General features: G+C 49.8%; 1 protein-coding gene across 1 annotated transcript in view; it reads right to left on the reverse strand.

Moving 5' to 3' along the window:
- Window positions 1–25384, reverse strand: part of Nt5dc3 (5'-nucleotidase domain containing 3) — a 51549-nt gene that overhangs the window by 12267 nt on the left and 13898 nt on the right. Inside the window, exons 2-10 of the mRNA XM_052165229.1 lie at window positions 18151–18335; window positions 11961–12035; window positions 11204–11259; window positions 6725–6815; window positions 5599–5736; window positions 3180–3240; window positions 2686–2788; window positions 2446–2547; window positions 372–453 (exon numbers count right to left, since the gene is read on the reverse strand). Coding sequence (XP_052021189.1) covers window positions 372–453; window positions 2446–2547; window positions 2686–2788; window positions 3180–3240; window positions 5599–5736; window positions 6725–6815; window positions 11204–11259; window positions 11961–12035; window positions 18151–18335 — 893 coding nt within the window. The remainder of the gene's footprint in view (window positions 1–371; window positions 454–2445; window positions 2548–2685; window positions 2789–3179; window positions 3241–5598; window positions 5737–6724; window positions 6816–11203; window positions 11260–11960; window positions 12036–18150; window positions 18336–25384) is intronic.

Genomic DNA, 25384 nt, shown 5'->3' on the forward strand with positions numbered 1-25384 from the left:
ATTTCTGAGTACAGAGTGAGTTCCAGGACAGCCAGGGCTACACAGAGAAACCGTGTCTCAAAAAAAAAAAAAAAAAAAGATATACGGTGGGTGAGCAAAAGACCAAGATTAACGATCCTCAAAGAGAAAGCTCCAAGGTTTACTACTGACACTTTACATTTTATAGAGGGCAATGCTTTAAATGTTATTTAAAATAACAAAAACAACAACAACAACAACAAAAAAAAAAACCCAGCCAACTTTGAGTTATAAGAAATTGATAATCTGCCAGCCAAGGGGCCCGACTGTCCCAAGCACCTGGCCAGTCCCAGCACCCGCAGCCTGGGCCCGCAAAGCAAAGCAACAGGAAGAAACCGAGAAGGCGTGGATACCTGCTTGTAAATCTGGCCTTTCTGCAGTTTGTGGATTTTATCCCAGAGTAAGACACCTTTCTCATTCACCTTCCGGAAAGGTCTAGCAACAGAAAAGGGACAAGTTACTGGAATGCACGGTGACAGTGAAAGCTCACTGCGGCACAAGATACTACGTGGCGGGTGACTGAGAGGAGGAAGTAGCTAGCTCGTGAACTCCAAACCGCACTGCGTCCCCTGACCCAGGTCACCCCATTCCACACCACGCAGACCCCACTATAGACCCACTACACACAAGTAGGTGATGAAGAACAAGGAAAAAAAGAGAAAAAGAATTCTAGAGCCAACCACCCTTGGCAAGCACAAGCCCTCCAGTCAGGTTTCCCTAGGACAGCAGTCCTCAACCTTCCGAATGCCGTCTGTGACCCTACAGTTCCTCATGCTATGGTGACTCCCAACCCTAAAATCACTTTTATTGCTACTTTATAACTGTTATTTTGTTATTGTTATGAATCGTAAAGTAAATATCTGATATGTGACTCTGTGTGTAAGGTCCTGACCCGCTGCCCTAGGACACTGGGCAGGGCAGAAAGCATCGCTTCCCAAAGCAAAGCCTGCAGGAACACTGTTGCCCAAAGACGTATGGAACTCAGGCATCCTGGGTCAGATGCCAGGCAAGGGCAGGAGTGGGAGCGCTGAAGAGGCTGGGGGCAGGGTGTCCTGTCCCTCACCCCAGGGCACAGCCTGCGGGACTCAGAGTCTTTTCGGGCTAATTGTCTCTGCAGTCACGGAAATAGAAACTGACTAGAGGTATCAGAACCCACTTTGCCTTTTCTGAGAACCATGAAGATCATTTTGTACACCTTTATTTAGATCTCTCTTCCTTTGATCCTGTCAGCAACCTCTCCTGTGATGTCATAGTCTGACACCTACGTGGAGGGTGGTTGAGAGGAGGAAGTAGCTAGCTCTTGAACTCTGCGGTAAGATATGCTGGCTGCTTTAGTGACTGTGTAACATCCCTTCACATGGATATTCTGAATAACAGGCCATCCTCAACTGTTGGCTTCAATCAAAAACAGAAGGAAAGGGGACGTCTCAGCCAACATCTAGAACAAGGGTAAAAAAACAGTGCTAGGCTGAGTCCCTCCCAGGAAGAGCCCAGGCCTGACCCCTCCACCTCAGATAAACCTTTCAGAAGAGCCTGGGGAAAGGGAGGCCCAGGCTTCACAGGAACCCTATGACGGCGCTAGAGGCAATGTGGCCAGCAGCCAGCAGGTAGCGTCTGACCACACTCAAGGTTCAGTCTCCTTTTCTATGCTGGGTTAAGGTTACCTCTACTTCCTAGAGTCACTGTGACTCTGAGAACTCTGGAACTTAGCACCCCGATGGTACACACACTGCCCTAACTTCAGACACCACATTAGGATCCTTGGAACTACCCAGAGCTAGGCCACTGGCCTCAAGAGTGCTGGTCACCAACTACAGATCAGGTAAGGTCTGGGAAAACCCCTCCCAAACTAGGCCATAGACAGACAGAAGCTCTTCCTAGAATGCTGTCATAAGAATCTTCAACTATGTGGGCCTCTAGGAGTTGGGCTACCTAGTCTGTCCCCAAGGTAGAGGACACTGATCCTGACCTCTTCCCTTCCCCTTCCCAAAGCCCCCGAGGCAGGAGGACATTATAGAAGACATGGCTGAGACTAGTACTGGGATGCAGAGAATTCTGCAAAATCCACCTGCAATTTGAAATGCCCCAATTAGCTGTTTCAAGAGTTGCCACCAGGCAGTCTGGCATTGGTGATGTTCCCTTGCACCCCACAAGGCATCCGGAGCCCAAGCCTACTCTGCTGTGTGGTATTAATCCTCCTTCTCCTCTGTAGTCTCAGTTTCTAAAGCCTGACTCAGAGCCACAGCCCACACTCCACGGAGAACAGTCTGCTCTGTGCCCGGCCGCTGTTCCTGGAGCCGAGCGTTAGACAGGTCACGCGTCAGAAGCTATGTCTCAGATGCTTAGATTCTGAGACTGGATCTCACTATAGCACGTTGTCCCTGTATTCACAAGTGCAGTCAAGGCCCCCAGCAGCCGGGCCCTCACCTCCGCTTGTCGTTGAAGAAGTTGGGTTTCTCAGCCTGAACAATGACCACGTCGAACAGGTCTCTCCAGTCCTTCCCCACGATATACCGCATCCCTTTGTCTCTGGAACAAGGCAGCCAGGTGAGCTGACATCAGAGGGATGAACTTTTTTTATTTTCTTGCAAACTATGTCTTTCCAGCTACTAAAACGAATGGCATTTGACCCACGAGCCAACAGCTGGCCAGGGGAGACAGACTTACACAAAGCTACTCGGGCTATTGGTAATGAGGAACATCTTCTTGCCGTGGGCAGCCAGTTTAGCCAACACCGCTCGAGTCTGATCAGCATAACAGATGTACTTTTCTAGGAACGAGAGAGAAACTCACACACTCAGGATGGAGTCAGGTACTTGCAGGCACTTGATAAGCACCTGTGTCTTGGGCACAAAGGGGAAACTGAGGTCTCAAGGAAGGTTGATTCTGGGAAGTATGTGAAGGCCCAGTGCATAGAAAACAAAGACTACCCCCTCCCCCCCCCACATGCACACCTCATTGGACTGAAGGAGAATACAGTACAGCTGCCATCCCCTCTCTTAGGACAGACACCAAGCTCTAGAACACAGAGCAGACATCTACACTGCCAGGATCAGGGGCCTTAAACAACCCTCAGGAAACACCCGTGGTCCCTGCTCAGCCCTCAGTGTGATGTTGAGATGCTCACACACCTAACACAGCAGATGCTACTGCGTACATACCAATATCCGCTTCAATAGCTCGGTACATTATCCCTTTGATGTGGACATCCCTTATGGAGTCCTGTGAAAAGGCAGATTCGTCATCAGTGGAAAGGAGCTGAGGAGTGGAATTAGTGCCACTGACACAGCTTCAGGACTCACTTCCTGCCGGGCCACCGTCTACACATCCCAATCCTAGCTCACGTAGGCCAGGAGGCCTCTTGGGGAAGCATGGGCTTCCACAGTGACAGAGGCTGTGGCCAATACAACTCCCAAGCAGCTCCTTGCCTTATCTATAATAGCCGGAAGCTGGAAAGAACCCAGATGTCCCTCAGCAGAGGAATGGATACAGATAATGTGGCACATTTACACAATGGAGTACTACTCGGTTATTAAAAACAATGACTTCATGAACTTCTTAGGCAAATGGATGGAAATTGAAAATATCATCCTGAGTGAGGTAACCCAATCACAGAAGGACACACATGGTATGCACTCACTGATAAGTGGATATTAGCCCAGAAGCTCTGAATAACCCAAGACACAAGTCAGAGACCAAAGAAAGCTCAAGAAGAAGGAAGACCAAAGTGTCGGTGCTTCCTTCCTTCTTAGAAGGGGGAACAAAATACTCACAGGAGGAAATACAGTGGCAAAGTGTGGAGCAGAGACTGAAGGAAAGGCCACCCAGAGACTGCCCCACCTGGGGATCCATCCCATATACAGACACCAAACATAGACACTATTGTGGAGGCCAAGAAGTGCTTGCTGACAGGAGTTTGATACAGCTGTCTCCTGAGAGACTCTGCCAGAGCCTGACAAATACAGAGGCAGATGCTCGCAGCCAACCATTGGACTGAGCATGGGGTCCCTGATGGAGGAGGTAGAGATAGGACTAAAACTGCTGAAGGTGTTTACAACCCCATAGGAAGAACAACAATATCAACCAACTAACCAGATCCCCAGAGCTCCCAGGGACTAAACAACCAACCAAGGAGTACACATGGAGGGACCCATGGCTCCAGCTGCATATATAGCAGAGGGTGGCCTTGTCAGACATCAATGAGAGGAGAGGCCCTTGGTCCTGAGAAGGCTCGATGCCCCAGTGTAGGGATCAGGACAGGAAGGCAGGGAGGTTGGGAGGCAGGAGTGGGGGGGGGCACCCTCATAGAAGCAGGGGAAGGGGACAGGATAGGGGATTTCTGGGCAGGAAACCAGAAAAGGAGATAACATTTGAAATGTAAATAAGGAAAATATCCAATTAGAAAGAAAGAAAGAAAGAAAGAAAGAAAGAAAGAAAGAAAGAAAGAAAGAAAGAAAGAAAGAAAGAAAGAAAGAAAGAAAGAAAGAAAGAAAAGAAAGGAAGGAAGGAAGGAAGGAAGGAAGGAAGGAAGGAAGGAAGGAAGGAAGGAAGGAAGGAAGGAAGGGTTATTTATGTATTTCTGAATGAGGCCCACATGACACAGCAGTTTACACATAGGATATAAACAGACACCTGCCACCCTGCATCCTTGTGCCCTTTCTCATCTCTACACGCAAACAGTTCTGTAAGGCCAGGCAAAGGTTTAGTATTAAGAAAGTTGACACAGCCGGGCGTGGTGGCGCATGCCCATAATCCCAGCACTTGGGAGACAGAGGCAGGCAGATTTCTGAGTTTGAGGCCAACCTGGTCTACGGAGTGAGTTCCAGGACAGCCAGTGCTACACAGAGAAACCCTAACTCAAAAAACCAAAAAAAAAAAAAAAGAAAAAAGAAAAGAAAAAAGAAAGTTGACACAGCTTAATACATACCACTCTATAAATGTGACTATGAACACAAAATACAACACACGAATTTATAGAGCATATACAGAAGCATCTGTCCGCAGCCCCAGGGGTGAGCCAGCCTCGGTGAGCCTCCGGGGCCTTTTGGATATGAGAAAAAGTTCCCTATTAACCCACCTCTCCCTGCCCCCAGCCTCATCCCTGGACACCTTGATGGGGTACAGTGTACAAATACACTGTATCCCATAAAGGCGTGTGATCATGTTCTGCAGTTTAAAAGGGCTCCCCTGGGTGACTCCTGCCTGATAGGGACAATGGCCTCTGCTGTGTGAAGGAGATAACCTCGCCATGGCAGACTTGGGTGAGAGGGCAGGCAGGACTGCCGGAGGATTAGACGTCCGGGTCACAGCGGGCACATCTGTGACAGAGCACGCTGCCCTGGTTTCCTGATGATCCTGAAACAGCTGTGTCCCTTTATGACCTCCACCGTCAATCACAGAGACAGGTGAGCTAAGAGGGACTACTGAACCCGCTGCCACCACACACACACACACACACACACACACACGCGCGCACGCGCACGCGCACGCGCACGCACACCTAGACAGCAGCTGGCTTTCTCTGGGAAGCCACAGTGCCACAGCCCCAAGCTCCCCCTGCCCTCTGCCCTCTGCCCTCACCTTGACGTCTTTGTACAAGTGCACCGGCTCATAGTCGATGTTGTTCTTCAGGAAGTGCTCGTTCACACAGGACAGCAGGGTCATCTCAGGCAGTGAGAAGATGTCCATGAACTGCTTCATGGTGTTCCCGTGAGAACTCTGCAGAGGGAAAGCAGGCTTAGTGACACAGTCCCTTCTCACAAGGTAACAAGCGGCAGGAGGCTGCCGGGAGGTCAGAGGTTTCCGGGAACCCACACTCAGCTCCCTCTGTTCAGAGGGCCCTTCCCGCGGTGACATGGTGAAATGCTCCCTTGTTCCTGAGCCTCAGTGGAAGCGGCTTTCTGGAGACACTTGGATACTCCCTCCCTGCTGCCTGTCCTGGCCTCCCATGCTCACTTCCCGCTCCCTCTCAGGAGATCACGGAGGTGAAAGAAGCTAGGCCCAGGCAAAGGCAGCCGAGCAGGCCTCAGTCTCAGAGTGCTCCAGCCCACCTCCTCCGGCACCCCTAGTGGCTTAGGCCAAAAGGCAGGGCCACACCTGCTCAGGGATGGTAATGAGTGGGGTGGATAAGAGAGGATGGAAAGACAGTCCCCAGAGAGGGAGAAATCACGGGTGACAGGAAGTCAGCCGGCAAGAGCCCACGGGGATTCCTCAGCACCCCACTCTCACATCTATAATCCCCCAAGACTCAATCTCTGGATTCTGCCAATCACTGAGCAGGCGAGCCCAACAGTTAAAGGTCGTTAGCTACAAGTGCCCCTTCCCCAAAAGGCCGTGAGCTCAAGGCTTGGCTCTTACCAGCTGGTGCTACTACAAAGTCAGGGGATCATAAGGCTGTTAACTGCATCAGGAGACTAATATCCTGACTGACTAACTCACAGCTGACTAGCAGAAAGCAGGGCCCAGCCGCAGGAAGCAGATGTATCTCAGCCCCTAAAGCCGCCTCTGCTCCCCGTTTTCCCCCACCACACCCTTCTAACCAACGTTCTGCCTCACCACAGACCTGGATGCCCCAAAGCCAAGATCTCTAAAACCAGAAGCCAAAGTAAGTCGTAAGTCCTTCCTCCCTAAGATGTTTTCCCAGCCACAAAACTGCCAAACAGAGAAGAAAGATGGCTGCTTCAGGCGAACCAGTGGCTTTCCTTACCTTTCCATAAAAGTCACTCATCTGCTCCAAGGGCACGTGGGACCCCTCGTACATGTCTATGACCTCTTCATCGGGGACAACACTGAGGCCTCTGCAAAAAATACAGATGCTCAGCGGAGAGAACAAGTCTGGACTTCCATCACCTGAGAGGGCTTTTCCACTTGGCAGGAGACTTGTATCGCCCTGAGACAAACTAGGCCACAGCAGCAGCTGTAGCCAGCGGGCAGGACGCTACTGTTCGGCCTCTATTGCTAGCAAGTTCCAGAATTACGGCCAGCAGGGGTGGCGGTCGCCTTTAGTCCCAACACTCAGGAAGCAGAGGCAGGCAGATCTCTGCACTCCAGGGCAGTCTGGTCCACAGACAAGTGTTGCAGGGCAGCCGAGACTACACAGAGAAGGCCTGTCTCAGAAAACAACAACAAACAAAACAAATTTACAGCAGTAACTAATCCTACATCACATCTGACATGCCAAGCGGGGTTACACCTGGGAGCTCAATTACTCGTCACCCACCCTAGGGGTCAGTGTTCTTCCCACAGGAATGGCTGTGTGTGTCTTCCTCAAAGTTAGCCAAGTAGAAAGCAGCGTGTCAGGATTTCAATCCAGGGTCTCCACAGCCGTCAGCCCACTATGATGGAAGGCTTGCCAAGGTCTTGCTTAGGGCCAGAGTGTTTCACTATGTGAGCAGAGAAAGGGTGTTCCTGTTCTAACTCAGTCTTCTTCCTTCCTTCCTGTCCCCTACATTGAGTGCTGAGGTAGAAAAAGTCACACAGGAGGCTACGTGGATTATACCCAGGACCCACTGCAGGCAGGCAGTGCAGGGTCTGCCAGCCCCTGGAACTTGCAAATGAGTCCAGTCCCTGCAGAGCCAGTGTCGTTCTGGCCTCTGTCACCAGCACGCTGAGTGGGGGGCCACATGCTCAACTGGAGTGGCCCATCCCAGAGGGCCGCTGCTTTTCTACCCTTCTCCAGCAGTGAGCACTTGAGAAACAGAGCCAGTGACTAGGAAACCGCAGAGGGCCTGGCTGCCTTCCCCAGGGGCAAGTCAATCAGCAGGAGTTCTAACAGGCTGATTAGGCACAAAGCCTACTACTGATGCTGAGGTGCGCACACGCTGTGAACCCGATACTGAGGTGCGCACACTATACAAACCTGACACTGAGGTGTGCACACACTATACAAACCTGACACTGAGGTGTGCACACACTATGTGAACCCGATACTGAGGTGCACACACTACGTAGTTTCCACGTTGATATGTGATATCCTCCTAGCTCCGCTCCCCACATTAGGTTTAAAAGCACCCCACTGCATTCAGTGACATTTTGCATGACTTGACTTGTCACAACTCTTGGCCTTTTGAGAACAAACGAACACTGTGCTCCAGCAATCAGATAAGACACTGGCGGCAAAGCAGGCCATTCTAGACTGACCTTGGAGACCAGCTCTGGCCAAGCAGCCATCTACAGAGCCATACAAGGAAAGAAAGCCAGCGAAAGCATGAGGGGAACCACGAGCTGACGGCTGAGGCCTGAGGCCTCCCTCCCTTCCCCCTCCCTCCCCGCGGCCCTGCCTCCCCCAACTCCCAGGCCTGATCTGGCCCTTGGAAGCCAGCGCTGCGCTGCGGCTGAATGAAACCCAAGTCTAAGGGTAGCCTACAGCAGATCTCAAAACAGAGCACGAGTGAGCCTCACAGGTTTCTTCCCATTGTTTACTCTTGACTAGTTCAGAGGTGAACGAGAAATGCACTTTTGCCTGCCTGCCCGGAACACCTCCACTCCACAACCAGCTGTACAGAGCAGGCTCTGGAGCTGGCCACTGGACAGAGAAACCAAGACTCCCACAGCATCCAGAGCCTGCTGAGACCAGTGATGCACAGGCAGCAAAGGGGACGTGAGGATGACCCCAGAGACAGGCGCACACCACTCTGCCAATGCAAAGAACTTACACACATAAAAGGAACAACGGTCAGGGTGGGGTGAGGAGGACCTGGCATGGACCAAGGAAGGAGCAGAACCACTTCAGGCCGAGAGGATGAAACAGGACAGACACACAGACGCAGGGGGCCATAGACGGGGTAGGAAGGGGGGTTCCCAGGGGGGAGGAGCACGAGACAGGCGGGGCGGTCTTGGGGAAGATGAAACAAAGGCCAGATGTTACCTCTGCCCAGCTCAGTCACTCCCTATGCTAATAAAACGAAGCTCCTCTTCTCTGTGGAGCTGAGGCTGAAGGAGGCAAGCTGGGGATGCTTGATGACACCAAGACAGAGAGTCAGGGAAGCCCTTACCACACAAGCAGGAGGAGCTGAAGTTGATCGCCCGGAACCCACATTTAATCATGATAACAACAACAACAACAGACAATAGTGTAAGCTGCACACAGCCGCTCCATGCCTATAATCATACCAGAGCCATGGAGCAGAGACAGACGGACCCCTGAGGCTTGCTGACCAGCCGGTCTGGTCAAATCCGTGAGCCCCAAGTTCATGGGGAGACCCTGTCTCAAAAATAAAGAGTGACTGGGAAAGACACCTGATATTGACCTCTACACACAGCACGCACGCACGCGCGCGCGCGAGCGCGCACACACACACACACACACACACACACACACGTAAGCACAAATGAAAACACACAGACACACTCCCGAGAAAGAGCAGTAAGCTCTGACAAGATCAATTTCGAGCTCAGAGTCAGCCATGCCCATGCCCCGACCTGTCCCTAGACTGCAGTCAGCAAAGCAACTTTCTCATTATTAAACCAGGTTGTGCTCATTTTCAGTTACTCAACTAAGAGTCTTAACGAACCCAGTAATTTAAAAACTTGGGTAGAAGCAACCAAGAGTTGAAAGTAGGTAGAATAGAAAGCCTAAAACCTAGCTATACGCTGAAGACTTCAAGTGCACTGTGGGACACTTGTAAAAGAGGAGGGACTCATGTCCGGTCCCTGAGGTCAGGGAGGAAACAGAGACCTTGGTTTGAAGAGGAATGGCCCCCCAGAGACTCATGGGCTTGAAGGCTTGGCCATAAGGATTGGCACTCTTAAGAAGGTGGCCTTTCGGTGGAAGTGTTTCACTGTGGGGGTGGGCTTTGAGGTCTCATTCAATGATGCTGTACCTAGTGCTACACACAGTCAGCCTCTTTCTGCTACTCCTTCTCCAGCACCATGTCTGCCTGGACACTGCCATGCTCCCCACCATAATGATAATGAACTAAACCTCAGAAGCTGTAAGCCAGCCCCAATTCAATGTTTTCCTTATAAGAGTTGCTGTGGTCATGGTGTCTCCTCACAGTAATGAAACCGAAACTAAGACAGAGATAGAGACAAAAGGAAAGATCAGGTGAGGCCTTTGCCCAACACTAGAGACCCTCACTTCTGTGACAGCTAATCTGGGTCTGATCCTTGGAATCAACTCCATAAAGTTGTCCCCTGACAACGCTTGCCCTGAGACAAACAGCCAGGCTAGACCGCAACAGGAAGACAGCATCTGATTTTTTTTAAAAAAAAAGAGAAACTTTTAAGTTATTGGAAAACAATCATGTTCGACCCATGTGACATTTTGAGACACCTGGGCAGGACAAGAAACAATGAAAAAGAAGTTATTACGTTTAAGGAGAAAGCAAACAATGTAGAAGATGGGGTGCACATCCCCACTTGGGAGTCCAGGGCTGAGACCTAAGGCGTCGGCACAAAGAGTGACAGCCGGAACAACTGAAGTCTAAGGACAGAGTGCCAGAAGCAAGAACTGGGACCACTCTGTCTAGAAACTATACATGTGCATGTGTGTTTGCATGTGTGTGTGCATGTGTGTACATGTGTGTGTGCATGCGCAGAGAAGAGAACTCAGGGCTGGCGGCCCTGAGCCGTCACAGCTGTTCACGCCTACCTACACACCTGTTCTACTCTCATAGGAAAAAACCCAGCAGAGTATTTGAGACAAGAATCTAAACTATAGCATGCATGGTTTTTAAAGTGTATGAAACAAACTAAGTACATCCAGCCCACCCTCCCGGACCCTTCCCCAATAAGAAAATGTCAACAGGCAAAAATTTTCATTTCAATAATGAGAGACAAATTCTAATAAAGAAGAAAGGAAGTCTTAATATCCGACACCGTAACCATCCTAGTGAGGAGGAGATGCTCTCCTGACCCTCTAGGCCTCCTCCCAGGAACCCTCCTCAGCATCCCAGCCTCCTCCTGACGGCTCCCCATGCCAAGGGCCTGCAAGCCCACCTTCACCAGCCACTCTGGGCTGTACTGTTCACCTGTGTGACTTCTCACCCACCCTCATGTCCCAGAAGGCATCCCCATAGCCCAGCCCTCAGCACTACCGAGTACCAGGCCTCACCACACATTCCTGAACAAGTCAGGAAGTGGCAGGAGTGTGATCTACACTAGGCTACTTCCCTCAGCCCCAGTCAGCTACCAGGGCCTGAGACCCGACACCCCCAGGTTAGCCTGTGAATGGGCCGTCGCTTACCTGTACACCGTTCCCATCTGGATGTAATGAAAAGCATCGATCTTCATCAACACGGCCTTTAAGGACATAAACATGTACACGCATGTGAATAACGATTTGCATACAAGCTGAGCAATTCAAGGGTTGTTATAAATCCTGTCACCATTACATTTCCCTAACACGGTGGTTCTCAACCTTCCTAATGCTGCGATCCTTGAAGCCTGTTGTTGTGAGCCTAGCCTTTAACACTGAGCTATCTCTCCAGCCCCAGTTCCTCACGTTGAGGTGACCCCCCCCCAAACCATAAAATTATTTTCCTGGCCACTTCACAACTGTTACTGTTATGAATCACAGTATGAATATCTGTGTTTTCCGATGGTCTTAGACACTGCCAACCCTGTGAAGGGGTCATTATATCCCCAATGGGGTCACAACCCACAAGTTGAGAACCACTGGCACACAGTTTCCAAAAGCCTTGCTTGTTAACTGAGGTGCTTTTTAAGGAAATGGTACATGAGTAAAAAAAAAAAAGGGAAACTATGCGACAGCTGGCTCCTCCTCCCGCATCACCAGCATCGGCTGGCACTCCCAAACAGTACGAAGCCTTCCTCAGGCCTCTGCCCACCGGCTCTACCAGATACATCTGGACAATCTGGTTCTGCAACCGCACAGAACTTCATTCCAAACCATTCCCCAAGGAAAGCGCCTGTGGTTTTGTTGAGCTGCACTTTATTTCCAAACACCAAGAAACTTCAGAGAAACAGGAGCACAAACTCACCCGCTGGACATCATAATGGAGTCCCCGGATGGCAAAGTTTGGGTCATACTCATACTTCCTGATTTCCGCAGGATACTGATAGAGAAGAAAGGACACACAGCTTAGCTAAGAATGAAAGAAGACGACGGACATGGGGGTGCACTCCTGGGACCCCAGCGCTTACAAAGCTGTAGAAGGATCAGGAGTTCAAGGCTATCCTCGGCTACACGCTGAGTTCAAGGGTGGCCTGGGCTACCTGAGTCCCTGTCTTTAAAAAAAAAGAAATAGGAAAGAAAAGGAGAGCACTAAACACAGGATGGACACAGATCGCTCCTGTCTCGAGGCCCGGGAGTCATTACATTCTGATGGGAAAGTGACGCCAGTGGGGACAGACCACAGCACGGTCCTCTGTGTCCATCCTGCCCTGAGCCCTGTCTGTTTGTCCAGGCTGACATTAGACCTCATCCCCTTGAACAAACCCATCTGTGCATCTAACACCAGCATGTAGCGCTCTGCAATGGTCACTCTTAACTGTCGCCCTGACAGGATCTGGTATCATCATGGACACAAACCTCTGGACACGTCTGAGGAGCTCCTAACGGAGGAACAGAGGCCAGCTTAGACACGGGCAGCACCATGGCACGGGACTGAATGAAAAGGAGTGAGCAGGCCACCAGTGTTTCTTGCTGCCTCCTGACTGCAGACGCAACGTGACCAGACTCCACTGATCCTGCTCCAGGCCCTCCGCCATGACGGACTGCACCCTCAAGCTGTAAGCCAAACCTTCCCTTCTTTATCCTGGCCAGGTCTTTTGTCACAGCATGGGAATATTAACCAATAGAAGCTGCCCATTTCCATGACATCCCAATGAAGTCACTTCAGGAGGCGCATCCGGACAACTTGCTGCCCTCGCCCCACTGTACCGGCTGGGGAACCCCACAGCTCCTCACCCAGCTGTGCCAGCTGGGGAAACCCCACAGCTACTGTCCCGGGGAACTGTCTCCCTGTAGCTCATCTCCACTTCCACTGCTCTGAGCACACACGGAGCTTTGGGAGACAACCTGATGTCTGCCGTTTCCTAATTACATATCCTCGATCACAGTATACAAAAGGTCAGTCTCTGCTCTAGATTGTATGAGAGTCCAGGGCACGGCCTTCCTTTCCCCAGAGCTGAGAACACCCATCTGCCAGCTTCTGCTGCCTGCCCGTCGGTGCCGCCATTCCTATTCTACAGAAAGAAACACTGGGCAAGCATCAAGACCCCCCCACCCCCCACACCCTCCCACCCCCCACACCCCATGAGCCTGCCAAGCCACACTACTGTGAGCTACCTAGAACCACCCAGCACCCCTTGCCTAAAGGCATGTGGCAAGTTTTCAAGTCAGGCTGCACAAAGCTCTGACTTAAATGTCACATTTGGGCTCATTTATCTTACACCTGCGTATGTGCCAAGAAATCCCCGACCTGATAATTCCCCCCGTGGGTGTTCTCAAGACGTCTGAACACCATGTACAGTTCTGCATCTCTACTGAGACACTTGCCAAAACCCACACTAAACCAGCCGTGGTGATGTGGTTCTGCTCACTGAACAGAGGTCAGAACTGCAGTCTGAAGCCTCCATTAGGGGGTGGGGTCGGGGGGGTCAAGAAGAGTTGTGGGCATCCCCCAGCTGCACCACACTAAGCTCACTGCCCAGCAAGAAGGAGGCAGTGGCCCCTGTGTGTTTGTGGCTCAGAGTCAGGAACTTGCCCAGGTCACCAAGCTGCACAGCGGCTGAGCCTTGAGTCTGTGTCATGTCCAGTTCACCCTCGCCCACCTGCTCCACCCTCACCCACCTGCTCCACCGTCGCCCACCTGCTCCACCCTCGCCCAGCCCAGAACCCGTCTTAGGGTTTCTATTGCTCCATAAAACACCATGGCCAAGGGCTGGAGACATCTCAGTGGCTAAGAGCATTGGCTGCTCGTCCAGAGGTCCTGAGTTCAAGTCCCAGCACCCACATGGCAGATCATAGCTGTCTCCAGGGATTAGACACCCTCGGACAGAGGGTGCACATAAAACCTCAATGCATATGAAATTTCAAAACAGAACAAAACAAAACAAAAACAAAAACCCACCATGATGACTATCTTAGTCAGGGTTTGTATTCCTGTACAAAACATCGTGACCAAGAAGCAAGTTGGGGAGGAAAGGCTTTATTCAACTTATACTTCCGTATTGCTGTTCATCACCAAAGGAAGTCAGGGCAGGACACAGGGAGGAACCTGGAGGCAGGAGCTGATGCAGAGGCTGCTCACTGGCTTGCTTCCCCTGCCTTGCTCAGTCTGCTTTCTTATAGAACCCAGGAGCACCAGCCCAGGGATGGCACCACCCACAATGGGGGGAGGGGCTGGTCCCTCCCCCCTTGATCACTAATTGAGAAAATGCCTTACAGCTGGCTCTCATGGAGGCATTTCCTCACCTGAAGCTTTTTTCTCTGTGATAACTCCAGCCTGTGTCAAGTTGACACACAAAACCAGCCAGTACAACAACCAAAAGCAATTTAGGGAGGAAAAGGTTTATTCCATTTGTAACTCTCAGGTCACCCATTGTCAAGGGAAGCCAGGACAGGAACCGGCTTTCTTCTAGCACCCAAGAGCACCTGCCCAGAGGTGAACCCAACTCTCTATATAAGCTGGGCCCTCCAGCATCAATCAACCCTCAATAACAAGGCAAAACTCCACAGACTTGCCTACATGCAATCTGATAGAGGCACTTTCTCAAGTGAGTTTCCTATCCCCAAATAACTCTAGCTTATGTCAAGTTGACAAAAAAAAAGAAATAACCAGTCTCGCCTCTCTCCTTCCATGCAGCGGTTACCAAGTCCCAAGCTCGGCACACTGGCTGGAAGTATTTCCTTACAGTTGAAAAACAATAGTCTATGGCTTTGAGGACAGACAGGAAGAGCTGAGCCTCAACAGGACAACGGCTTGAGGAAAAACTGGAGCAGGATAATAAAGTCCAAAGTCTGCCCAGTACAGAATCGCCCTGGGAACATTATTCCTCAGAGCGACAGAAGACATCGGGCGTGTCCCCACGCACAGCTGACTCTACAGCACTGGAGCCTGGCTGTGTTCCACCTTTGTGGCTACCTGCAGCTATCTGAATGGCTACCAGTTTCCACAATGCAGCTGGGAATTTCAGCAGCCCGGATACCTTAAGTGTACTGTTCTTTCAGAGCTTTTAGTCTGGCGCGTCACGGAGCCTGGATTCTGAGTCTAGCCGAAAATGAAGCTTTTTCAAACCTCACAGAAGAGGAGGAGAAGACAGCACAACCTCAGGGAGTGCTGGCCCAAACAGAGCTCTCACCCGCTGGCAGAGTGCAAGTGCCTGCACCTCAAGCGTTTGTTGAGCGCGTACTTTGTGTCAAGCACCGTGCCAGGGACAGAGAATACAAGTGACAGTGTTGGCTCCAAGGAAGTTCCACTCTATCCCGGGAGCCAAGCCATAGGCAAGCGAACATTCCCACAGCACAATGCCTCACAGTGATCCACGCCTCAGAGAGGCCAGTGTGCAGGCCACACAGCTGAGAGGAGGAGCAGCCAGCCCTGTACGGTCTGGGACAAGAGAGGAGACTGCAGCATTGGCAAGCCTATGAAAACCTCATTTTCCAGAAGGGAGATACAGCTGGGTGTAGTGAGGGGAGGGAGGGGGGGCCCCACGGTGTTTGATGATCTTACCCTTACTTTTTTTGTTTACTTGTTTTTTGCTCATTTTTGTTTTTGGAGACAGGGTTTCTCTGTGTAGCCCTGGCTGTCCTGGAACTCACTATGTAGACCAGGCTGGCCTTGAACTCGGAGATCTGCCTGCCTCTGCCTCTGCCTCCAGAGTGCTGGGATTGAAGGTGTGGGCCTTCACCACCTGACTACATTTACTTAGTTTAAAGGGGGAGACTGGAGAGATAGCTCTAGCCCGGGGCGGGTCCCAGCACCAGCATCCAGTGGTTCCAACCACCTACAGCTCCAGCTCTGAGGGAGGCCAAGGCCGTCTTCTGGTCTCCATGGACACCCACTCACATGAATAGAGACACACAGACACACAGAAATAACAAATAAAACGCATCTTTAAAAAAAAAATCACTTGCTATCAGGTGGAGAATAGACTAAGGGGGCTGAACAGAAGGGTGGGCGCTGAGAGGAAGGCACCTGAAGTACTCAGATGTGACAACTGCTCAGTCCACAAGTGGGGACAAGATCACATTTTAAGTGAGTCTCTCACATATCAGTAGTGTTCACAGCCACAGAGTGACTTCCCAGAAGAGCCTCTGGGCAGTGAAGAAACCTAAACACCCATCCCTCAGTCATCAAAGTCGACACCCAGTGACATGTCCGCTGTGCCGAGATGACAACCGCACTTGGCCTCTGACCCCCCCAAAAACCCAGAATCCATTCCGCCATGAGGAAAACCAACAGACCAACCCAGGAGAGACTTCCTACGATGCACCTCAGTGATGTGCTGAGCTAGCCCAGAAACCACAGACAGCACCGGACTCGGCTAACAGGGACCCCGCCCAGCACTCTGCAACAGGAGACAACACCAGAGAGGACTACCACGCCAGTAGCAAATCTTCCACACAAGGCCCAGCATGAACAGAATGTCAGCACTGAGGGAAGTGGGCAGGGCTATAGTCTGTCTTATCACCATAGTTTTCTATACTAAGCCTTACATAATCTGAAAATGAGGGGAGTCAGAGGATGGGGGGCTTTGGATCTGAGCAGAAAGGTGGTCAACAGTGCTACGTAACAAGGCGAGAAGGGGATCGGCAATATGGCTCCATGGGGAACGGCACCTGCTGCGTGCAATTCGGTCTCAAACCCAGGACGAATGAATGAATGGCTAGCTGAGGGGCCTATGTGATATATCAAAGTGGCTGCTGGCAGCGAGGTTCCCAGCATCCCTCAGTCTCTACCTGCTGACAGGGCCCTTCCCTGAACCCTCCAGCCCAAATACTGGATAGGGCTCCCCCCACCCCCACCCCCTGTCCCCCCTCCCCCGTCCCCAGCCCCTCTGGCAGCATCCATTTTGGCTATGCCCCGGCCACCCCTCCTGGTTGGTGACTCCTTTCCTCTCCCTCCTCTCCCCACACAGCCCAGCCCAGTCAGGCCATGTTTACTCTGGATTGTCCCAGATGTCCCTGCCTCTGCCTATGCTCTCCCTTTTATCTGCAATAAGCCTTTTCCTCCCCCACACCTAAGAGCAGTCAGTCACGTCCTTCCCTGTCGATGATAGGAGTTCAATCCCAAGACCACATGGTGGAAAGAGAGAGAGCACTGACTTCCGAAAGTTGTCCTCACCTCTGTGCATGTGAATGCAGGTGTAATACACACACACACACCAGAGGACTGACAAAGGTGGGAAATCAGGAGATGACACCAGGAGCCCTTCTAACAGTGCCATGCTCATTAGAAAACATGAAATGAAAATACATATATTCATTGCTCAGTTCTTGTATTTCTGGCTTCATGAAAAACTATTCTTGTTTTTAAAAACTTCAAAAGGTTTTTTTTTTTTAATGGAGTTGAGCTTTTATACTGTCTTGCCGGAAAGAAGTTAAACTAAAAACCAACTGTCCCGCCGTTGCGTGTCCCAACACAGATGCCGCTCCAGCCGCGTGTACAGGAAGAACAGCACAGAGAGAGCTCGACACTCCTGGGAAGCAGTCAAGAGAAGCGATCAGAGCAAGAGAAAAGTCTGCAGCTGCATGAATGGCTCTATCAATATGTCTGACGTTATTAGTGTTACCATGATTCTTTTATCAAAGTGACAGATTCAATGAGACTTCAATAGTTTGCAGTCTAGCAGCTTTTCAATGATTCTGCCTTCTCCTTATAATAGTTCCAGACCAATCAGAGACCCTGTCTCAGGGGAAGCAGACAACATTTCTGAGGATGACACCCAAGGTTGTTTTATGACTCCCACCTGTATACATACTTGTGCACATCCACGCACTTGCACACACATGAACACTCACGCACACACATACACACAACTAGGTTCTAGGTAAGAGTCACCTGGAAAGTTGGAATGGACCAGAACCTGCTTCTTCACCCTGCAGTCACTCACTGCAGGGCTTCTGTCCAAGGGCAGGTCTGGGCATGAATGCACAGGGCTGTCTGTTCTTCAGACACCAAAGGGGTCAAAGGAAAGCGGACAGAAAGGTTTCTGCGGCCTTACCCTGTGCTCGTTGATGAGAAGGTCCCGGGCAGCATTGAAGATGAGTGTATGGAGGTGCTTGGAATAGAACACCAGGGTGTAATCGTAATCAAAGCCGTAAATCTCGATGTCCGACAGGCTCATCTCATTGTTCGAGAAAATGGCGTCCGGATTCAGCAAGTTGTTCATGATGGAAGGAACCAATTCTAGGAGCAAAGAAAAGAATCTGTCATCGCCTGTGATGGATAGAGGTTGGAGGGCTCTAAACACAGGGAGCGGTTTGCACATCCATGCAGTTCCAGGACAGGCAGATCCAAGGCTGCAGATACAGCTCAGTGGTAGAGCACTTCAGAGGCGGGAGGAAGAGGAGAGGAAGAGGAGGAGAAGGAGAAAGGTAGGTTCCTGGGGACAGAAAGGAGACTAGTGGCTATGCTGGATCAGGAGGTGACTGTTACTGGGTCTAGAATTTCTTTCCAGGTGGTAGAAATATTCTCAGTTTGACTGTGGTGACAGCCACAGCAGAACACATTTCATGAGTACACTAAGTCATTTCATGAGCACGCTAAGTCCATGGGTGGGGCTCCTGGCATCCTCACGTGTGTTCAGAGGGGTCCCCATCATGCCAATGACACTGCCGCTGAGAAAGAACATGTGCTGCAGTGTCTCAAGAGATCAACATTTTAAAATATATGTTGGTTATAGATTTTATAAATATGCATCATGAAATTTAAATATACCTCACTAACCAGAAAGAGACAGAGAGAAATATTCTACCATTCAATGTATTGGCTACCCATGTTCTCCATATGTATCCTGTAAGGCTGACCTTACTTCACCACAGGCCTGTGTGGCACTCTCCACAGTTCATATTCAACCACAAGCTCACATCTCTGCAGACATTGAGAATATGACCTCAGGCTGCTACATGACACTTCCATATACGTATTATATATGTGTGCCATGACCAACCTGACATTTGACTCATTTAATTTCTTCCTACTTAATAATAACACCTTTGAGGTGAACAGATGACTTCTTTCAGCCGGCTGATTAGGGGTGGCCTCACCCCAGCCACCATCGGGGTCCACCAGACACAAAAGCAGTTTGTACTGCTTTCTGCGGCAGGTCTCTCCGTTTGAGGGATGGCTATTACATCACGTCTCTTCTTTCTCAAAGGGATCCCAAAAATTCCTTCTACCTTAATTTCCATGGGTTCAAATGGACCCTTACTGCAATCCAAGCCACAAGGCAAGGGAGGGCGGTGGCTCAATGGCGGAGTGCACGCCCAGCTTTCACAAGGCCATCTGATCCTGCGCACTGAACATAGAGTCTCATGACAACACAGACGATGTTAGTGCTTTAGCTCTGCGTTGTGTTGAATACTTTCCTGTATGTATCCCCGCAAAATAATTCATCTTTAGAAATGGATTCCTAAATCCAAAAATCAGGAGGACGGCAGGCAAGAGCGTCATACGTCATGTCCACACCTGCTTCCACTCTCACCCTATCCAGACACCGTAAGGATTATCTGAGCACATCACAGATTCCGAAGACAGCGTCCCCACAGCCATGTTGGTAGCTTCCATAGAACACAAGAGAGAGAGAATGTGTGACTGTAGGAGTGATGTGCTATGTGCGTACACGTGTGTGTGTGTGTGTGTGTGTGTGTGTGTGTACACCCCTGTACTGCCCACAATCGATCGATCAATCAATCAAATGTGAAATTGTAAGTACTTTTAAAAACAAAAACCTAACTAAATAAAGCCGAGTCTGACCATTATTTTTATTTCTTTATGAACACAGTAATCACCAAGTCGTGCCAGCCTTATCGATCATGATAAGGCAGAGTCCCAGGCATAACTCTGAAAGTTAGAGCCCTTAGGAAATCCAGCAAAAGTTAGAAAAACCTCACAGACCTGCAGTCAGTGGCAGATGGTTCCCTCTGAGGTGTCTTCCCAGATACGTCACATTAAAATCCCACTCAGACTCCACAGGGCTCCAGGCCAGACCGGAGAAGGCGTGAGTGCACACCATTTTGCTCACCCTGACATTTCTGCAAAACTCCCCAACAAATGACACATTTTCACTCGTTCCCTTCATTAACAACAAGGCCCAGGGTTTCAGGGTGAGGGTGGCGGTGGGTGGGTGGTTCTCTGTCTCATTCACAAGTGGCACAGCTCTGAGGACAGTAAATAGACTAAGAAGAAAACGTGAGGCAGACAGCTCACAAGAACTCACTCCGGGCGGGGAAAAGCCAGCACCGCCCGATCCTTAGGGTCTGACACCAAAGGTGCCTGTTACGTGACAGAGCCCCGGTAGGTGATGCTATTTCCTGAGTGTGACAGATTCACCCAGATGACGTAGGTGAAGCCCAAAAGCTCTCCTTTCACCAATGACCTTTATGTGGGACGCTCCGACAGCCTGCTTTAGTTTAGACTTATATTTAGCAAAAGTGCTGGCAAGAAAGCCCTCTGCCTTCTCACAGTCAAGTCGCTATCCTGCATCCCTGCAGAAAAAGGCAGTGCGTGAGAAACACCCCTCGGGTCAGCCGGGTAGGGCGGCCCAAGGCTCCCAGGGGCTGGTCACCACAGGCTGTTCATCACATGAGAGTCACCATCTCCACACCTGGCTGTGTCACGTGCTGACTTCAACACAGGCACAGGGAGAGCATCAAAAGCCTGAAGGGACCTCAGCAACTCTCTAAGGTGGCGATGACGTCTCGAAGACTGCCTCATCCAGTCACCCAGGGAACTGACTGCAGAGGTAGACACGGGAGTGGGCGTAATGGAGAAAGCGAGCTCCTTCTGCACACAGCAGACAGCGAGGGGTACCACTGGCACAGGGAAGTGGAGTTCTGAGCGCCACAAGCCACAATGAACTGGAAGCTGTGTCCCCCAGTAGATAGTATGGGGGAACCCCAGCCCACTAGGTGGCTTCTGGTTCTCTATCTGCTAATCCCACAAAGCACTGGGAAATGTGCCAAACACAATATGATAAATAATCCCAGCACCTGCCTGGTGGTGGTGGCGCGCACCTCTAATCCCAGCACTCAGGAGGCAGAGGCAGGCGCATTTCTGAGTTCGGGGCCAGCCTGGTCTACAGAGTGAGTTCCAGGATAGCCAGGGCTATACAGAGAAACCTGTCTCGAAAAAATCAAATCCAAAAAACAAAAACACACATACACAAAAAAATTTCCCCTCACAATATCATTCATTGACTCAATTCTATCTTTACCGCTGACAGGAAAAGAAAATGAAGAAAAGCCAAGTTTAGGTTGAATCCGGCATCTTCCCTCTATTCAAGCGACTATTTTAAAACTACATGAAGATCTGAGCTCGAGAAGTGCAAACTTCTGTCAACCTTGCTTGTTCCACTTCGTATTCGGAAATGCTAAGTAACTCTTCATTAATAAACAGCCTCCAGTCGGGCAGGGCTCTCAGTGTCAGTCACAGACAGCCTGGGCCTGGGTTCTGTCAAGGAATTTCCTCACATATTCAAAGACAAGGTGACTGTCACTCAGCTATGGGGCAGGCAGCCTAGAGAGTCATAAAAGTTGAGAAAGGGGGTACTAGAGAGATGTCTCAGTCAGTAAAGTACCTGCCACTCAAGCAGGAAGATCAAGCCCCGGCACTTGTGTGGAAGGCTGGGGGCAGGTGTATAGGTGTTTGAAATCCCAGCACTACCTGCAGAGAGAGGGGTGGATCCCTGAACCCCATGACTAGTCCGCCTGAACCCATGTGTCTCAGGTTCAGTGAGAGACCCTGTCTCAAAACTTAAGGCAGATCTAGACCAAGGAAGACACTGGATGTTGACCTCTGGCTTGTGCATGCAAGTACATGCATACATGTCTCACACCCAAACATGGACATGTAATGGGAGTAAGTGAGACAGCAAGAGAGAGAGAGAGACAGAGAGACAGAGAGACAAGCAAGAGAAAGTCCATTCCTTCCTCCTGTCACTATTCCAGAAACCAGATGGAATGGTGAGTGTGACGATGAGGGTCCCACGGCTGCCAGGGACAAGCAATGTTTGCAGGCTCTAGCTCTTCATATGCAGCCAGTGTGGTTTTGCCACCTCAGACCTGTGCCTGACCAGCTAGCCTCTCTCTCCAAGCACAGAGGGTAGGGAAGAGTGAGGGAGGGTTACTAATCTCCCCCTCCCCCACCCCTGGTTCTAGCCGGCAGCGCTCAGCAGGTCCTGAGAAACCAAACACAAGTGGCACCCATCACTTTGAAGGCAGCACAGATGTGACAGAGACGCCTCACAATAAAGTCTGGAAGGCCAAGTCACCCCAAGGGTGTGGGCTGACCTTGGCATAAATGAAAAATGAACCTTGAGGAGAGCCGTCTGTAAGAACAGCTGAGCAGGGCCTCCCTCTCTCCCACTGCCAGCACCATGAGGAACTTGCCCCACCGGGCATGCGCCCATGGGACATGATTCCCTTCCTGACTCCAGGGGACATGTGCATGTCCAGCCCAACCCAGTGAGGCGTCTGGGGCAGGCACAGGATAGCCCCCTGCCTATGGGTCCTGCCAGGTATACCTCTGGGTCTATTTAGTAATTTCAAAGAAGAACCAATATTTTTTCTTCCAACTTTGGGCCTAGAGAAGATAATTCTGAAGGAGCAGGAATCCTTACCAAGGAGCCGGAAAGTGCAAGGTCAGAAGCAGGAGGAACCACGCAGGGACAACTCAATGTGGTGACACATGCTTACGGCCACACATGCTCAGAGCAAGCACTACCTCTGACATTCCCAAAACACGCGCCTATAAAATGTCTTCTCCTGACTCACTTTATTTCTGTGGTGCCAGGAATCCAACCCGTGCAGGGCTTTGCAATGTAACTCAGATTCTTTTAAAAACACTGGTTTTTTTTTTTTTTTTGTACTTCAACTAAGTCACCTTAAGTTTTTAATTGCTTTTCAAGGACATTTCAGCTGCCCAAAAGTCTTTCTGCCGGAAATTCTAACTTTTTGCTCTGCATTAAAGGTATTCCCCAACCTCTTGAAACTGTCCACCACACATGGCTGAGTCTGTCAAAGTCCGCCTTTCCATGTATGCTAAGTGGAAAGACTGTTGAGGAAGGTCTTCCTCACACAGAATGTTGCAAAACATACACCACGTAAAACAGAGTTAAAAAAATGTTTTAAATTAAAATTTAAATTAAAAGATATAAAAATGTATGAATATAACATAACTTTCCAAATAACAAATTTTTAAAAATCCAAAGAACATGTTGAAAAAGAAAGTACTGGCAGATTTACAAAATAGGAGCATATTAGACAAAAAAAGAAATTTCAAAAAACAGAATAGCTTTAATAAGTTTTAAAGTCTATAAAAAAAAAGAAACAAAATAGCTAATTAACAAATGTTCAGCCACCCTGAATGTTTAAAAGGGGGAGGTTGGCCTGGAGAGATGGCTCAGCGGTTAAGAGCACTGACTGCTCTTCCAGAGGTCCTGAGTTCAATTCCCAGCAACCACATGTGGCTCACAACCTTCTGTAATGAGATCTGATGCCCTCTTCTGGTGTGTCTGAAGACAGCTACAGTGTACTCACATACATAAAATAAAAAAAAAAATTGTTAAAAAGAAAGAAAGAAAGAAAGAAAGAAAGAAAGAAAGAAAGAAAGAAAGAGAGAAAGAGAGAGAGAGAGAGAGAGAGAGAGAGAGAGAGAGAGAGAGAAAGAAAGAAAGAAAGAAAGAAAGAAAGAAAGAAAGAAAGAAAGAAAGAAAGAAAGAAAGAAAGAAAGAAAACCATTTGGACACCACACGCTGATCTGTGCTGACTTCATATACATAGTTTTCTATAGAAAGCAGGTGATCCTTGGCAAAGAAATAAAAATAAGACTCCATTTTCCTCCTGTCTGCATCGAGGGCATTCTTGCTGCTAGTGCTGCCTGCTTTTGATAACGATGGAGTGAAAACCTGGGGCCAGGGCCCGGGGGCCATGGCTGGGCTGGGGCTTCGAGCCTTGCTCCAGGCAGTTTCAGAACAGAAACAGGCCTTTTGCAAACTTCCTGGAGGGCAGCTGGCCATCAGCACCAGAAGGATCACCGTCCCGGACCCACTCTCACCCTCCAGGATATCTATGCTAGGGAAATGTTCAGATACGGATACGGACGTATACACAAAGATATTGCTTCAGTGCCTTTAGTAAAGCAAAACCAGGGGAGACACGCTCTCGTAAAACATCCGAGCTCAGAAACCCAAAGCATGTTATTAATAAGACATTACCAGCAGGGGAGCTGGCACATCCTGGACAACTCTCAAGCTCAACCTGACAGAAGCCACAATCCCAGAAACACCACGATGACATTCTCCTGACGTAAAGTTAGGATTTAATGTTATTTATGAAGACATTTATATAAATTACTTAGTTGTGCCCGGCGTCATGCTGCATGCCTGTAATTCCAGCACTGGGGAGGCTCGGGATGATCAAGAGTTCCAGCCTAGCCTGGACTATGTGAGAGTCTGTCTCAAAATGTCAAGGGCTGGGAATAGAACTCATGGGTAGAGGGCTTGCCTGGCATCAAGGGGTAACCTCAGGTTTGATCCCAGCACCACAAATAAAACAAAATTATTTAGCTATTTATTTGTCATATGCCAGATTTAAGCTCTTTTCTAGAAAAAAGAATATATAGACTCAAAATGCCTTGCGGAAGAAACGGGACTTTTTTCCTAGTGCATTTAGCAGTTACAAAAAAGCAGACAGAGCCTCTTATTTTCCTAATACACCAGTCTGCTCTCTGCGGCTCTCCGCCATGCTCAAAGGGCCAAGTTCTCTTAGTTGGCAGCAATCCCCTGCATTTACACTCTGCATGAGGCCCATGTAAAACAGCCACAGACTGAGCTCAGCCCAGGCTCTGGTAACTCTGCCCAACCTACACAGGGGGACAGAGGGGCGACATAGATTACTACTTCGGGTCACACATTTTATGGTATGCAATACATACTGGCTTGAATGGAAGTGTCCTGTAGGCTCATATATTTAAATACTCAGTCCCCCATGGGTGGCGCTAACTGTAGAGGTTTAGGAGGCGTGGCCTGCTAGACAAAGCGTGTAGCTGGGAGTGGCTTTGAGATTGAAAAGCCTCCGCCATTTCCAGTTCGCTCCCTCTACTAGGTGCTTGTGGTTGGGATGCGGGTCCCTCAGCTCCTGCCACCACGCCTCCCCGCTAGGATGGATTCTTATCACTCTAAGCCAAAAACGAGCTCTTTTTCTCTTTAAGTTGCCTTAGTCATAGTATTTTATCAC

The sequence above is a fragment of the Apodemus sylvaticus genome, chromosome 20, assembly GCF_947179515.1.
Source record: "Apodemus sylvaticus chromosome 20, mApoSyl1.1, whole genome shotgun sequence".
Classification (NCBI taxonomy): domain Eukaryota; kingdom Metazoa; phylum Chordata; class Mammalia; order Rodentia; family Muridae; genus Apodemus; species Apodemus sylvaticus.